Below are 14,895 nucleotides of genomic sequence, written 5' to 3'. Positions count from 1 at the left end.
GGAAATCCGGGATTTTCCGCGGCGCCCGAGCCCGCTCCGCCCTGAGGCGCCGCCGCGGCTCCTCCGCCTGAGGGCGCGCGCGCTCCCGCCCGGCCCCGCCCGGCCCCGCCCCGGCCCCACTGCGCGCGCGCGCTCCCGCCCGCCCGGCCCCGCCCTGCCCCGCCCCTCGCGCCGGCGGGGTGGGCGGGGCCTCGCCGGGCAGCGCCCGCCGTGATTGGCTGCGCCGCGGCGCCCTCGCGCCCACTCTTTGTGCGGCCCCGGCGCCCGTCGAGAGTGGGAGGGGAAACCCCGTGCGAGGGGCGCCGCCATCTTGGCTGCGGGGGTGATGGGGGCGCAGCGGAGCCGCGTCTGAGGCAGCGGAGCGAGCCCGGACCGAGCCGAGCCACACAGCCCGCGGGGCACCGGGCACCGCCCGCACAGCCGCGCTGCACAGCTCCCTGAGCCCCGAGCACAGGTACGGCGGGCCGCCGCCACCCGCCCGGCCCGGCCTGCAGCGCCAGGCCCCGCGCCGGGGCTCCGCCGGGCCGGGCGGAGCGGGGCGGGTCCCGGGCGGGCGCGCTCCGGCCCGGTGCCGCCCCGAGCCGCGGCCCCGCGGGCCCGCAGGGCGCCGTGCGGCCCCCAGGGCGCTGCGGGCGGGCCCCGGGGCCGGCGGGGAGGGGAAGGGGCGGCCGGGCCGGCGGGGGGAGGCTGCGGGCAGGCCTAGGCCGCTCTCGGTGTCACCGCCGCCTCCCTCTGCTCCTCGGCACTGCACGGGCGGCAGCGCCAGCAGCCGGCCCAGGCGATATTTCTGTGTGTGTGTTTCTGTATCTCCCCCTTACGAGCTGTTGCAGTTGCACGTAGGGTGTGTATGTGTATGTTGTACCGTATATGTGGCTGATGTGCAGCGTTATCTCTACTTTTGTTATATTGACCTGTGCCGTCATGAACTTTGACAGAAAAATAACTTTGAGGGTTGAGGGAAAAGCCACTTCCTATTTGAGAAAGCAGCGAAAGTATTCTAGACTGGGTTTTTTTGTCAAAGCTTATTTAGGCTAAACAGAGTGAAATTATTATATTTCTTCTAATTGTTTATTGCCTGTTTGCAGCACACGAAGTATCTACAACATCTCTTGGTAGCTTTGTGTTGAATTGGAGCTGTGCTGAATTATCCTTGCACGAAAGCCAGGCAGAGGGGGGTGCCTGCACTGGAGTGGCCCTGCCAGTGCTTCTGGAGGTTACTCACTGTGGTTTCTGCTTTGAGATGGGGTAGATCTGTGTTGGGATGTTTTTCAGAGCCCCTTAGTGAACAGTATTCACTCAGGCTGGCTGTATCCTAAACCATATCAAACCCCAAGTCACCTCATCTTTTACAGATGTTATCCTGTGGAATGGATTGCCTGAATTGGTTCCTGTCATGGTTTGGACTGAGGGGCCCTTGTGCTTGGGCAGTACTTGCTAATGGGAAGAAAAAACCTTGGGGAATTCAATTACTAAATGTCACAATTTAATCTGGTTTATAAAGGAATTTGCTAGCTTCCTGTAGGGATTGGAAAATGTTGTAAATCTGAGTGGAAGGAAGAAGTTCCTCTTTTCCATTTTGTGAGTAACAAAAAAAAAAAAAAGAGGAGTTCTTATGAAGGACAGCAGTTTGGAAACAAACCTGTTCTACTGGAGGCGCTGGGATGTAAAATGTAAATAATACTTGAAAATTACCTGCTCACTCCTGGGTATCTAATGGAACCTGGTTAGGTTGATTCTCATTTTGCTGAATCTTCCTGAAACAGGAGGCAGAGCTTGGTTAATGTTTACCTAAAACGTCTGTGACTTGTGTTTCCCTAGGTGGGGACTCCAGAGTTCTGATTTGTTGGAATGACAGAAAACTCTTCTGGTTTTGGATATTCTGTCCCACACTTGGCTGATATCTCTGGACCTTGGCTCTCCTGCTGTGAGCAGACACACAAGAGGTTGGAGTGTTGTGTAGGAAGAGGAGAGCAGGAGAAGAGAGCAGATCCAAGTGGATCCAGGGTGGCTGAGGGCAGGGACATGGCAGGAGGTGCTGCAGCTGGTGGGGACAGGCAGGCAGTGATTAGTTCAGCTCTGCTGCTGGGGCGTGGCTGGGGACAATTGAGGTGTGCACAAATAAATGCAGGAAGTTTAGGAAGCAAAATGGAGTAACTTTAATGAGGCAGGATGTGAAACCAGTAGAAGGACAGCCAGGACAAGGTGGGTGTGACTGGAGAGCTGGTGAGGAAAGTCAGAAAGTGAAGGTAGTTTGTTATGGAACTTTGATTTAAAAAGAAAAATGAAGTTCTCCTGGAGGAAGGAGAAGTGAAGGCCTTTAGAAGAAGCTGCTAGGCCTCAGGCTGGGTTAGGGTGTTTGACATGATTAGGGAACATTCCAAATGCATTTCTTCAGGAACAGCCTGGAAAGGGCTCTGCAGGGCTGCACTCTGAGCCCCAGAGCCTGCAGGCCCCTGTGCTGCCAGGGAAGGAGCAACCAGAGGTGGGAACAGTGAGGAAATGCAAAGTGATCCTGGGCAGCAGCTCCCAGAGGCTGCTGCTGAGCAGGGATCACCTCAGCCAGATTTCCTGCCTTGTGCTCATCGAATCCTTTGGTGAAATCCAAAGGGGAAAGCAGGGGAGGGTGACTCTGGAGGAGCTGAGGATGAGTAAGGAGCTGGCCAGCAACAAGTGATGGTGTCACACAGGTGTGAAGGCTGCAGCAGGCTCAGACTCCTCAGGGACCAGGCTCAGCAGGGCTTTGTAAAGCCAAGCCTGCAAAAATGAATAAATATGCAGAGCAGGGTGGCTGCAGAGCATCATCCTAAAGAGGGCTGAGATGTTGATGTGGCTCGGGAAGACCTGAATGTCCTTGGTGTGTGAAAGCCAGAGAACCACAGTGGAATTTATTTGTAGCAGACCTCACAGCTTGCTGTGGCCAGCAGACCTGTGGGAGTTCAGTGCTTGATAACATTTTTAATTGATAACAGAACTGTTGTTACCTTCAGGGTGCTGTGCTCTGACAGGTGACCATCACTGAAGCACTCAGACTGTTTCTGAGGGACCAGTTGAAGCACATTGTTCTGTGCTTGACAAAAGTCCTTATCAGGGGGAAAGTGCAATTACGAAATGAAACAATGCCACCCCTCTGCAGCTCCTCCCCCTTCCTTATCAATCTCACTGTTGTCTGTTAATTAACATCCAAGTAATCTGCAGCTTCAACTGTGAGAGCTTTTCCTGCTGCACATCCCTGAAGAATGATGCACAGCACACCTGGCTGCCCAGATGGACCACAGAATACCTTTTGCTTCAGAGTAACTGCCCAGTGCTTCCCTGGCTGCAGAGCTGTGCTTTGCAGGGAACAGTTACAAAGCTGGGCACTGCTGAGTTTGAAGGTGGTGTTTTTTTCCCCCAGCTCTCATCCCTGCACATGGACCATCCATCAGCTGATGCTGGGAACCACAGCAATGTCTAATAAACCTCTGCATGCAGGTTCTGGGCTCCTTTCATAACACACCTTCTCTTGTTGAGCATAAAGATATTAAATTTCTCCATGCAAATGATGCTCAGTGAAGAGTGAAAGCTGTGTCCTTGAGCTGGAAGGAACTGCACAGGTCTCACAAAGGCTGCTATGAATCTGGTATTTACACTTATGTTACTGTGATAAAGAATGTTACTGCAGTCTGCCCAGAACAATCTTATCTCAGGAAGTACAGATGTAGCTGATACTTTAAATAAGGCTTTGGTGAGATTTCTAAATACCTGTGTGCTGCTTGTTGATTAGAGGAGGAGATGTAGATGTACTGGTGTCTCATTAAGGTCATCTTTAATGTTATTTTTAAAAAGCCTATAAGAAGTTTGATATATGAGAAATGGATTTGGTGACACTGCTCACTGCAAAATTGAATGTAAAACAGAGATGAATTGTATAGGCTTTGAAATGAGCATAAATCTGTGCTTGGTGAGATCCTCTGGCCCATGGCCATCCTGCACTGAAGCTCTGGGCCCCAGGGCAGCCTTACCTGGAGAGGGGAGCCAGCACTGAGCTGGCAGCCTGGCCTGGGAGCTCCCAGACTGAACTTCTGCTTTCTGTTAACTGTAAACTCATGGCTGGTTAGCTTTGGTGTCACAGTGCCAGCATGGCTGAGGCTGAGCTCTGGGTGTTTATGTGCAGCTTTCTCAGCCCTGCAGTTCCTGCTCTCCCAGGAGGAAAGCAAGCCCCATCCCCCCGTTGGAATTACTGAGATTCACGTGTCTGGAGCAGAGAGGGTGGAGGCAGAACTCCAGTTCCTGCAGATGGGTGATTCCTCTCAAGGCACCAGCCCCTTGCATTGACATGGAGCTGATAGTTCAGAATTCTCTGACCCCTCCTGTGCCCTGCTCTTGTCTGGACTTCCTCCTTTCGCCTGCAGTAAATGCTGAGGTGGTCACTTTTCCAAGGCTGAATTCTCAGCAGGGTTTCTGTGTTCAGTTGGTTGCAGTTTTTGTTTTCTCCTTCAGCACAGAGTCCTTGTGGAATATCACTTCTATTCCAAGATCTGAGTACAGTTCGAATTCCTGCTAATCCTTATTGGAATTTGAGTGTTTAAAAGTTTTTGTTTTAGTATTGCTTGGGTTTTTTACTTGAATTTTTATTTAAAGGAATCATCTGTTCTCCAGAAAATATTCCTGACCTTTACTAATGGTTTGGAGTATTTCAGAATCTTTTCTGTAATGTGACCCTTGGAATAAATGTAATACCAGTAGTTTTTTTATATTGAAATAGCATAGTAAAGACTTTATTCCTTAGAGGGCATACTGAAAATGATCATATCTCAGCAAGCAGAAGCAGCCTGACAAACAGAGCTGTACATTTAGCAGTGCAGATCTAGGTGAGGCTCACTTCAGATTGTGACAGAGACTGCACAGAGTTCCCAGTTTGTCCATGCTTTAAAAAAAATTCCTCCTCACTTTCCAGACTTGGATTGCAGGGTGCATTTCCCTGCTGGTTGGAACAGCAGAGCAGTTCAGCACTGTTTACCACACAGTGATATCCTGAAGTCATGTGCTCAGAAACATGAAACTTCCCTGTGTTTGCAGTGCTTGGCACTCCTTGGCCTCCTGCTCTTGGGAAGAGGAGAGGGCACGCAGGCTCCTGCAGATTTCATGGCCACTCAGGTGCTCGGTCCCCTGGCTTGGAGCTCGTGGTGCTGCTGGTTTGGGTGGGGTTGTTAACAGCATCAGGCACTGGATATTGCCATGCTCAGAATGCACAGGAACCTTTGGGGCACAGTGGTGCTCTTGGTGTCTCAGGGCTGTAACAGCCAGCTGCTTTTGTGGGAAACAGGGCAGTTCCTGCTCTCCTCCTGAAGTACTTGCATGTATAAATCAGCTTGTCCAAGCTTACTTTTGTACTTCAGTTACCTCAAGGAGCCCCAGTTTGGCCCTGGAGCTGAGCTGTGAGCGTGGTGCTCCTGCCCTGCCCAGACAGGAGGTGCCAGGGGAAGGGTCCTGCAGGAACTTGTGCTTTGTGTGCCCAGTTTACTGTGCTGGGGAAGAGAAAGAACATAATGTGTGAAGATGTTCAGGAAACTTGAAGGACTGGATGTTTCCACAGTGACACATTCCTGTGGAACTCAATATGGAGCAGTGACTTGTCTTTATTTACTGCTGTTGAAAATAACCATTCACGTGTTGGAGCTGGTACTGTAATTCTGGAACCTTCCAGGAAATAAAGCAATAAAGCTGCTGGCTTGCTTGCTGAATTAGTGTCCAAATTTGTCAGTTTATTTCCTATCTTGGAATGAACTTGGTTCAGTGAACAGTGTGTGTCTCTGTTGGATTTAGCAGAGGTGCTTTGTGTTCTGCTGGGACAGAAGGACCCAGGAGTGTTTCCATGTCCTGAGCCAGGCGTGGAGGGGACACGAGGTGCACAGCCTGGCACTCTGCAAACCCTCTGAGCTGCTCTGGGAGTGTTCCCCTCCCAGGTCTAGATAAGCATGTTTGCCTCAAATCTCAGTGCTGGGAAGCAGAGGCTGCTGGCTCTGAGCTGGGAATGAGATTTGTGCATCTTTCCTACGACTGCAGCTCACTGAGGGGGATTAATTGTGGTGCAGGGAACAGTGCTTTGCTTTTGAGAAGGTCCCAGGCCTGGAAGCTTTCCTCTGTAGTTCTTTCCAGTATTGGTTTCATTTGTCATGTGAATGACACATGACCTAATGAAAATCTTTCTAGGCTCCAGCAGTGTTCCTTGCAAGGAGCACCATGTGTTTGTAATGGCTGGCTATCTGCCCTGCAGGAGCAGCAAGGGAAGTGCTGGATTCCTGCTAGAAATTTTCCACTTGCTCAACTGAGCAGTGGATCCAGTTTAACTTGAAGCCTGGGACCAAAGCAGGCATTTCCCATCTCTAATGTTACCTGGCAACATCTGGCCCTTACAGATGTGTAATCCTGGCTAACTGATGTGTGAGTTAGCAAGTCAGCTTTCACTCCTTGCAGATTTAAACAGCCAAAGCCAGTTCTGATTCCCTCGACATTTAGGAAAATTCTGGAATGTTAGAAGTATTTTGACTGCCTTTTAAAAAAGAGAAACTGCTCAGCAGCCTGGCTGTAGCACTGCTGAGCTGACAAAGCCACAGAGATGTTAACCAACTTCCTGAACATCTGATTTGTGGTTTACAGAACTTTTCTGACATGGACAGGCAGCACCCCAGGCCCAGTTAAGGCTACTACAGCAATCTTTTAAATCTTAGCTGTTCTGCAAGCTGCTCTGATTCCTTTGTTCTGTTGCAAGTCTCAAAAGTGTGAGGTAATAGTTCCAACTTGCTGGTTTTGTTAAATCTCTCCAGGTTTTGGCTGGAGTCAGATTTTATTTTGGGTTGATCCCTCAGCTCCTTGGTGGGTCGGTGCTGGCCTGGCAGTGACTGCAGAGCAAGGACTGAGCTTTTCAACAGCTTTAAATCCTTCTGGACAAAATTGATAATCTGTGTTTCTGCTTGGAGGCCTTGCTGACAGGGGCTCAGAGCAAGCAGTGTGGGAGCTTTGCTGGCTGTGCCATGAATTCAGTGGCACTGGGGAGCTGCACAGGTCTGAACTGTGAATGAAAGGGCGGCTGGGGGAGAGAGGAACAGGAAGGGGTTTTTGTTTATATGAACTAAACTGGATTATTTGGGTTGCCTTGAGAGAACAAGTATCAGTTCTGACATGTTCTCTTTTTTATTTTAGTGCCACAATGGCAACTGCACCTTACAACTATTCCTACATCTTTAAGTACATCATTATTGGTAAGTAGCAGTGGGCTCACACCTGTGGATGTTGTTGGGTACATGAGGAGCCTGGGGCTGTGCTTTCAGTCTGTGCTTGTCCCACCTCAGTCCCCCAGGTCACCACACTTCTCTACAGCTTCAGCACTTACTGGAGCATTTTGCATCATTAATCTCAGAGGTTTTAGAATTTATGTTGAAGGCACAAGTGCTGATTGGAAACCATTGCATGAGGCTCATAAACCTCTGTCAGGCTGTATTTTTGTGTTTAAATGTTGCTGTTAGCTGCAGCTCCCTTGGCTGCTTAGTCAGGGACTCTAAGGGATTGCATTTATTGCTGTCCTGGAAGAACTGGTCTTACTGTTAATTGTTTAATTGTTAATGACCTTGTGTAGGTGTAAATGATCTGCAGGTTTAAGTCAGGCTGCTTGACAGCCTCAGCCTCTGGAAGAGTTGGTTCTTAAAAGCTCTTGCTGTGTCTCACTCTTGGCATTGTGCAAGAGCATCAGTGGAAATAAAGCAATTTCTTGAGGTGCTCTGGATGGTTGTCAGTATTTTGATGTTCTTACCACAGTAAGACAGCAGCAAACACCAAGTATATTTTACATTTCAGTTTCTTCAGCTGTACTTTTTATAACCTTGTGAAATACAATTATTAAATCAGTAATACAAATTAACTGTTTCATGAGTGATCTGCTCCTGCTTGTGAGCTGTATCTGCAGCCAAAGCTTCAGTGGCAAGTTGATAAATTCAAGGCTACAGCCAGGGATAGAATACTGCCCATCTGACCTGAGAAATGAATGTCTCTGTACCATTTGTTATGTGGGAGGAAGAAAATGTGCTTGTTGCAACAATGATTTAACTATTCTTTCTGTAACAGGGGACATGGGTGTAGGAAAGTCCTGTTTGCTTCATCAATTCACAGAAAAGAAGTGTGAGTATTTCAGTTCATGATATTTATTCTAACTGGCATTTTCATCCCTTTTCCCTGCCCGTTTCCATCATGCATGAGCTCACTTTGGTCTCTCTCTTACTCTCTGTGAGTTTGGCTTGTACTGGGTCACATTTCATTGACTTCAGCAGATACAGAAACAAATATTGATGTAATTATGGCAAAATGCTCCAGCCAATCCTGCCTGTGAGGAGTGGGAGGACTGGATCTGATTTTACAGCTTTCTGTGGATTTTGATATGGACAAAGAAAAATTTAGTGTCTGAGCTTTGTTTGCTTTCAATATTGGTGTAGCTTGATCACAAGCAGTTGAGTTTTTAGTGCTGTTAAGGAGCTCAAAAGGAAAAAAAAGAAATAATTTTCCTTAAAGTTCTGGTTTGCAGCCTTAAGCAGCCCTGCAGGACACTTGGCCTGCCCTGGGTGATGGTGTTGAGGGCTTGCTGCAGTCTCTCTCAGCTGAAACATTTCCTCGTGTTTTGTCATCACTAATGAAGAATCAGGTTCAGTTCCTGCTGCTGTGGTGCTCTGGGCTTGGCAGCAGCTGTTACCTCACTCAGTGAGTAACTCTGGAGCTATTTCTCAGTGCAGGCATCACCGTGAGCTGCTTGAGATGAGCTAACAAGGGGGTAGGAGCTGCAGTTTAAATATTTGTTTTCCACTAGAAACAGGAACTTCTGAGTGTTGTTTTAATGAAAATGCACTATCAGCCAGTTATTTAAAAGCCATTTTGCACATGGTCAGACTGTCCATGAGAAAGTTCTGTCAGCACCAAGCCAAAGCAGTACAACCAAACTGATGTGCCAAACACCTCTGCTGTGACACTGCCCCTGACTCTAGGTAGCCTGAATAGCTCCTCATCCTGTCTGTATTGTCTTGATCTTCCTCAGAGATGAGCTTATTAACATGAATTTATCAGAACTAGAAAGTTGCCGTTTTGGATTTGATCTGGTGTGTTTGCAGCTGCTTATGAAACTGGCATTTTCTTGGACAGTCATGCTACTGCCCTGTCTGAACCAGCTTGGGTGTTTGTATTTGAAAATGTGACACTTTTTAAACTGTATCTTTCTTGGTAATTCCCTAAAAATGATCTTTTCCTACTGCATTAAAATAGTTAACCTTCTGCAAGGATAGACTGGGAGTCAGCTGACTTGGTGCCTTCTGATATGTATGGCCAAAGAGCAGCAGAGAAGGCAAGGAATTTTATAACTGTTCTTAAAACTAACAGCAGCTCAGGAAATGGAGCATTTTGTTTCTGTTAAAGTGATGCAGTTTGGGAACTGTAGCTGTAAAAATGCTTTTTTAGAGATTGAAAATCTAGTAAAGATAACTGAAAACTTGTGATAGTCATATTTCCTTGTCCTAGAAAAATCTGATTTTTGCTCTTATTTTTCATGACAGTTATGGCAGACTGTCCCCACACAATTGGTGTTGAATTTGGCACAAGAATAATTGAAGTTAGTGGCCAAAAAATTAAACTACAGATTTGGGATACAGCAGGACAAGAGAGATTCAGGGCTGTCACACGAAGCTACTACAGAGGAGCAGCAGGAGCTCTCATGGTCTACGACATCACCAGGTAAGGGCAGCAGAGCTCTGGCTGTGCACAGAGCTTGGGGTGCACAGCCCTGTAGGTTCTGTCTGTCTGTCTGTCCCTTGGCTCAGAGGCTGTGTGTGTGTGTGGATGTTCCCTACTGCATCCTCCCTGCCACACCTTGCCCAGACACCCCAGTGGTTAAAGGGCTGCAGGTGAGGCACAGGGAGTGATGTGAGTGGCTTTTCTTGGGAAATCTCCCTGCTGCTGAGCCTGAGGAGTCTGCATGTCAGGCTGGGACTGCCTGTGTGCTGAAGTGTTTTAAAGACCTGGCTCTGACCCCTGAATCTGGTGTTCAGGAGGGGATGCTGCTGCTGTGGAGGCACTGGCAGTGCTGCTGACCTGCAGGGGTGTCCTCAGGGGCCCAGCAGGGCTGCAGTGAACGTGCAGAGCTGCCCGTGGTGTGTGGGCTGAGCCTCCTCCCCACAGCCTGGCCCTGCACAGCAGCCACCCTGCCCTGCCTTCTCTGGAGCTGGCAGCTGAAGATGCTGCTCAAACAATAATGCATCAGATGCAACATGAAATACTTTTGCTTTCACACCTCTTTCATCTTCCTCTGGGGCTGTTCTTGATATTCTTCAGGCACCTCTTTGTTTTTTCCTGCATATGTAGATGTATTTCCTGTTTGTGTAAATCATGTAAAACATGACCTTGTGCAGTTTGTTACTGAAGTGCTGTCCTGCTGCGCTGTGTTCTCTAAGAGTATCTGACTGGAAACATTTAACATGTTCTGTTGAAAACAGCACCAGCCTTGTGTGTGTGCAGAGCTTGGTTAGCAGTGGGAACTGGTCTGGCTTTCCACTGGCAGTGTAAGAGCTGCTCCAAGGGTTTAAAGTTGACTTGAATTTGTGGTCTGAGTCCACACTGCTGCTGCTTTGTCTGTCTTGAGGTGGGGAGAAGAGCAGGGATGATGGATGCTGCTGTGTTTGGATGCTGACTGTGCTGTTGGCACCTAAATATTTTATAAAAGGCTAAAAGTGTCCTCTCTGGATTCTTTGCAGAAGAAGTACATATAATCACTTAAGCAGCTGGCTGACAGATGCAAGGAACCTCACCAATCCAAATACTGTAAGTTGGACTTGATTTAGCTTAAAAGCAAGGTTGCTTCTCCCTGAGGAAGTGGTGGGAGGCTCTGACCAAGCACTGCAGTGGTCTCTGCAAGAGCTGCCTGTGTTTTCTGCACTGCTCCTGTCCCCACTTGCAGCGTGGAGTGATTCACTTCCCTACTGCAGCAAAAGGGCTTCCTCTAAAGTCTTCTTGTGCCACTCACCTTTCAGGGTCTGGTTGAAGCAGTTGGAGACAAAATTGGGATGAAATCTGGACCAGCCTTGATTGTGTTACTCCTCCTTGCTTTGTGTCAGTAATGAGGTGAATGCTGTCCTTAGGCTGGAATGCAGATTGGATCTCCAGCAAAAGCTGGACCAGGTTTTGTGGAGGAAGATCCTTCTGGGTCTCTGCCCATAGCACAGAGCTGTTGTTCTTCAGCCTGTCCTGAACGCCTCTAAAATACTTCAGCACCAAACTGATGAGAAAACTCTAAAGATTCTGTCTGGTGATTAAACAAATACAAGAAATGGCTCTCATGAGTAAAGAGCAGCTTTTTAGGCCCTCATCTCATGAGAACACCCTCAAGTCTTGGAAAGGGACAGCTGGAGATGCTGTTCCTGCTTTCCTAGAGTGGGAGTGCTAGAGCAAAGTTCTCCTGAAGGCTTCTGCAGATAATCTGCTCTGCCTATTTCCCTTTGGGATTTTAGAAAGTCTCTTTAATAATGAAGGTGGCAGTGAAAAGGCTCCTAAACTTTTTCCCAGACTAACTTTTTCTCTCCTGACCCAGGTGATAATCCTCATAGGAAACAAAGCAGACCTGGAAGCACAGAGGGATGTTACATATGAAGAAGCCAAACAATTTGCTGAAGAAAATGGTGTGTGTTTTTTCTCTTGAGCTGGTACTTTCCTACTAGATAGTGATGTTAAAGTGAATCCTCAGCATGGGTAGCTGCAAGCTTACACTCCCAGAGTGATGGAATTGTGTGTACAAACTCTTGCTGTGCCTCAGGCAGTTTGATAACTCTGTGTAGTTCTAGAAGTCAGCTTGTGTTGATCCTTAACATAGTCACAAAAGCTAAAATAGTGCCTTGCATGTAATGGGAAGGCCGTGGTGTGTCTGACTTTGGGCTCTCTGAGGTGTGTTGTTCACTGACTGTTAAACCTCTGTCTCTGAACAGGTTTATTGTTCCTTGAAGCAAGTGCAAAAACGTAAGTGACTTTTGGCTGCAGTAATGTTCAGATTGGTCTGTTTGTTGTGACTTGAAAGTAACTTGGAACTGAGAGCTCTGGCTGCATTTCAGGCAAAGACTGGTTGAATTCAAATGAACTGATTTGGATTTCAGGCCTTATTTGAGTGTGGAGTGTGTTCAGTGTGTAAAGGGTTCCTTCCCCTGGCTGTTCAGAGCTGCAGCTTTGGTCTGTAGGCAGTGACCAGCCCCTCCAGTAACTGAAGAATTGCGGTGCCATGCTTGGGGCTGGCTGTGTCACTGGGGATCCCCAGGGCCACCAGGAAATGTGGCTCCCACTGGCACCTGTCAGAACAGAACTTTTTAACAAGGAGAGGTTCTGATCCATAGTGGCTCCCTTGGCTTTAAGCCTGTCAGACCAGTCCTGTGCCCGTGGCTTGATGCCTTATTCCTCAGTCCTTTTGCACAAATTCCCTATTCCTGCTGCTCCTGGTAGGGGTTGCCCCGTGCAGGGCCGGGCTGTTGGGCTGAGGAGGAGGGCACAGCGCCTGCCCAGCTCCCTCTGGCAGCAGCACTGCAGCTCAGTAACTCCTGCTGCTCTCTTGCAGTGGAGAGAACGTGGAGGACGCGTTCCTGGAGGCTGCCAAGAAAATCTACCAGAACATCCAAGACGGGAGCCTGGACCTGAACGCGGCCGAGTCGGGCGTGCAGCACAAACCGTCAGCCCCGCAGGGCGGGCGGCTAACGAGCGAACCCCAGCCCCAGAGAGAAGGCTGTGGCTGCTAGTGACCCCTCCGTGGCTCCTCTGACCCCTCACCTCTGGCTCTAGGGAGTGGTGCTTTTGACCGCTTCCCCATCTTCTGTACATCTTACCGGGTTTAATTAAAACTCTGAGACAAGTTTAACACAGTACTAAACTGCTAAACAACTTTAGATGTAATCAGGTTATCAAAGGCAAGTAGAGTAATAAAACCTCTCCTGCATGGTAAATCTAGAAGTTTTTTTTTTCCTTGATTGTCCTTGTGATAGTGTCACCGATACATAATTTAAACTGAGCACTGATGCTGGACTCCTGATTTTACACTTTTGCAGGGCTTTGTCTTGTATGGTTTATTTTATGGTTCTTTGGCCTTTCTTCCCCACCTCTAACTGTTCGAGCTGTCAGTAGTAAAGGATAAGTTTTTGCTGTGAAATGACTTCTGATGGTAGCGAGGGGCTCTGTAATGATGTGCTTTTGTTGGAAGAATTCCCTGTGGGATGTGCTGGGGTCGGGGTGGCGCAGGGAAGCGATCTGTTCATTCTTGTGCTCAATAGCTTTACGTCCATTCTTTTGCCACTTTTATCCTTTACCTTTGTTAACAGAACGTAAATATGTATAAAATTTGAAGGAACTGAGCTAACAGTTAAATACATCCTGTGTATATGATTTTAATGAAGAAAATGATGCCTGGCATTAGAGCAGTGTGTAAGAACCCCCCGTTTGTACAGTCTGAGCTCTCTGCGCCCCCGTGGCAGCACAGCCCAGCTGGGGCTGCAGCTGCTGGGTGTCACTTGCAGGGTCCCCACGGTGCTGGGGACACAGACACTAACACTAGTGGGGTGTGGCTCTCGTTGTGCACTGTGCAATGCTCCCCTGTGCACTCAGCAGTGCTCTGCCTGCTTCTCTTTGGCATTCTTGGGCTTCAGCCGTGGCCGGGCTCTCGCACACCTTCTGCTTTTGTACCTGTGACTTTGGGACTGGGCAGAGGCTGAACTGGACGTTTGGAACAATGTGTGCTCTCTAGGGATTTTTAACTACTCTTGTATTTTTTAACAGTGCTGTGTGAGGGGTTTTTTAAGGGTTTTGCTTCAAGCTTTCAAGTACATCCTTCCTGGGGTGCCACAGCCTGGCCTGTGTGAGGGGGTGTCACGTGGTGACCCTGCCTGGGGGGTTGTTGCTGCACTCATGTGGGGTTTTACTGTGGCTCCTTGTGCAGCTTCACTTGGAAAATATCACAAGGTTTTAAAATGGAAGGGGGTAGGTGCTTAACCACAATCCTGTGTCCCACTTCAGGCTTACTGCAGCGTTTCAAATACAAAGTAGTCTGAAAATCCCTCTCTAGACACTAAAACTCTACGATGTTCAGACTTGTAAGTAACCAGTGGTACCAGAGTATTGTACAGTCAATGTTAAATAAAAGCCAAAACTGGAATGTGCAGACAATAGGATTTGGGTAACTCGTGTGCTGTCCCTTTGTTTGTCTGGTTAGTCCTTTTTTAACTCCTGTTCCTCAGTAGATGGGTATGTTCAAGATCTCCAGCTCCTGCATCCTGCTTAACCCAAGGCTGCACCAGGGTTTGCCCAGGGACCACGACCTGCTGCTGATGTGAAGTCAGTGTTGTAATGACTACAGCTTGTTGAGGTGCAATACCTGTACTCCCAGAGTAAGTTACAGTAGGTCTCATTGTTTCTGTCACAGAAAGGATCTGTTTGGACTGCTGTACTCCTCATTTGATGTAACAATGCTATTAATCTAAATATTTGTAAATAAAGTACCTGTATCTAGATAAACCTCCCTGCTGTGTGTTACTTGCTCTGGCCCTCTGTGCTGAGGGTGGGACCCAAGGAGAGAGAGCTCCTTGGAGTGCTGGGATTTGTGCTCAGCCTTCACCCTGGGCCTTTCCCAGAGGAATCTGCCAGTGGCTCCCAGAGCTGCTCTCAAAGGGAAGCAGGACTGGGTGTATTTGTTCCCAGTGAACTCTGACAATGGCTGCATAGAAAATGTTATCGTTAAAGAGAATGAGAAGGGGCAAGACTGATGCCACAGTCCATCCCTGGGAAAGGGTGGGGAGGGTGGGACAATCCCTGCTCAGCCACTGGCCTGTGCTGGCCTGTGCCTTGTCCTGCTGCCTGAAGGAT

At 48.5% G+C, this 14,895-nt stretch overlaps 1 protein-coding gene across 1 annotated transcript; it reads left to right on the top strand.

The window, feature by feature from the left end:
* The first annotated feature begins 307 nt into the window (after positions 1-307).
* RAB14 (RAB14, member RAS oncogene family) lies at positions 308-14,547 on the top strand. Its single transcript, XM_063174830.1, has 8 exons — positions 308-454; positions 7,183-7,241; positions 8,101-8,154; positions 9,570-9,747; positions 10,764-10,830; positions 11,597-11,684; positions 11,988-12,018; positions 12,605-14,547. The coding sequence occupies exons 2-8, from the start codon at positions 7,190-7,192 to the stop codon at positions 12,780-12,782; spliced, it is 648 nt and encodes a 215-aa protein (XP_063030900.1). The 5' UTR covers positions 308-454; positions 7,183-7,189; the 3' UTR covers positions 12,783-14,547.
* The last annotated feature ends 348 nt before the right edge of the window (positions 14,548-14,895 follow it).

Source organism: Melospiza melodia, chromosome 22, assembly GCF_035770615.1.
Source record: "Melospiza melodia melodia isolate bMelMel2 chromosome 22, bMelMel2.pri, whole genome shotgun sequence".
In the NCBI taxonomy this organism is placed as follows: domain Eukaryota; kingdom Metazoa; phylum Chordata; class Aves; order Passeriformes; family Passerellidae; genus Melospiza; species Melospiza melodia.
This window is presented reverse-complemented; position numbering and strand designations above follow the sequence as displayed.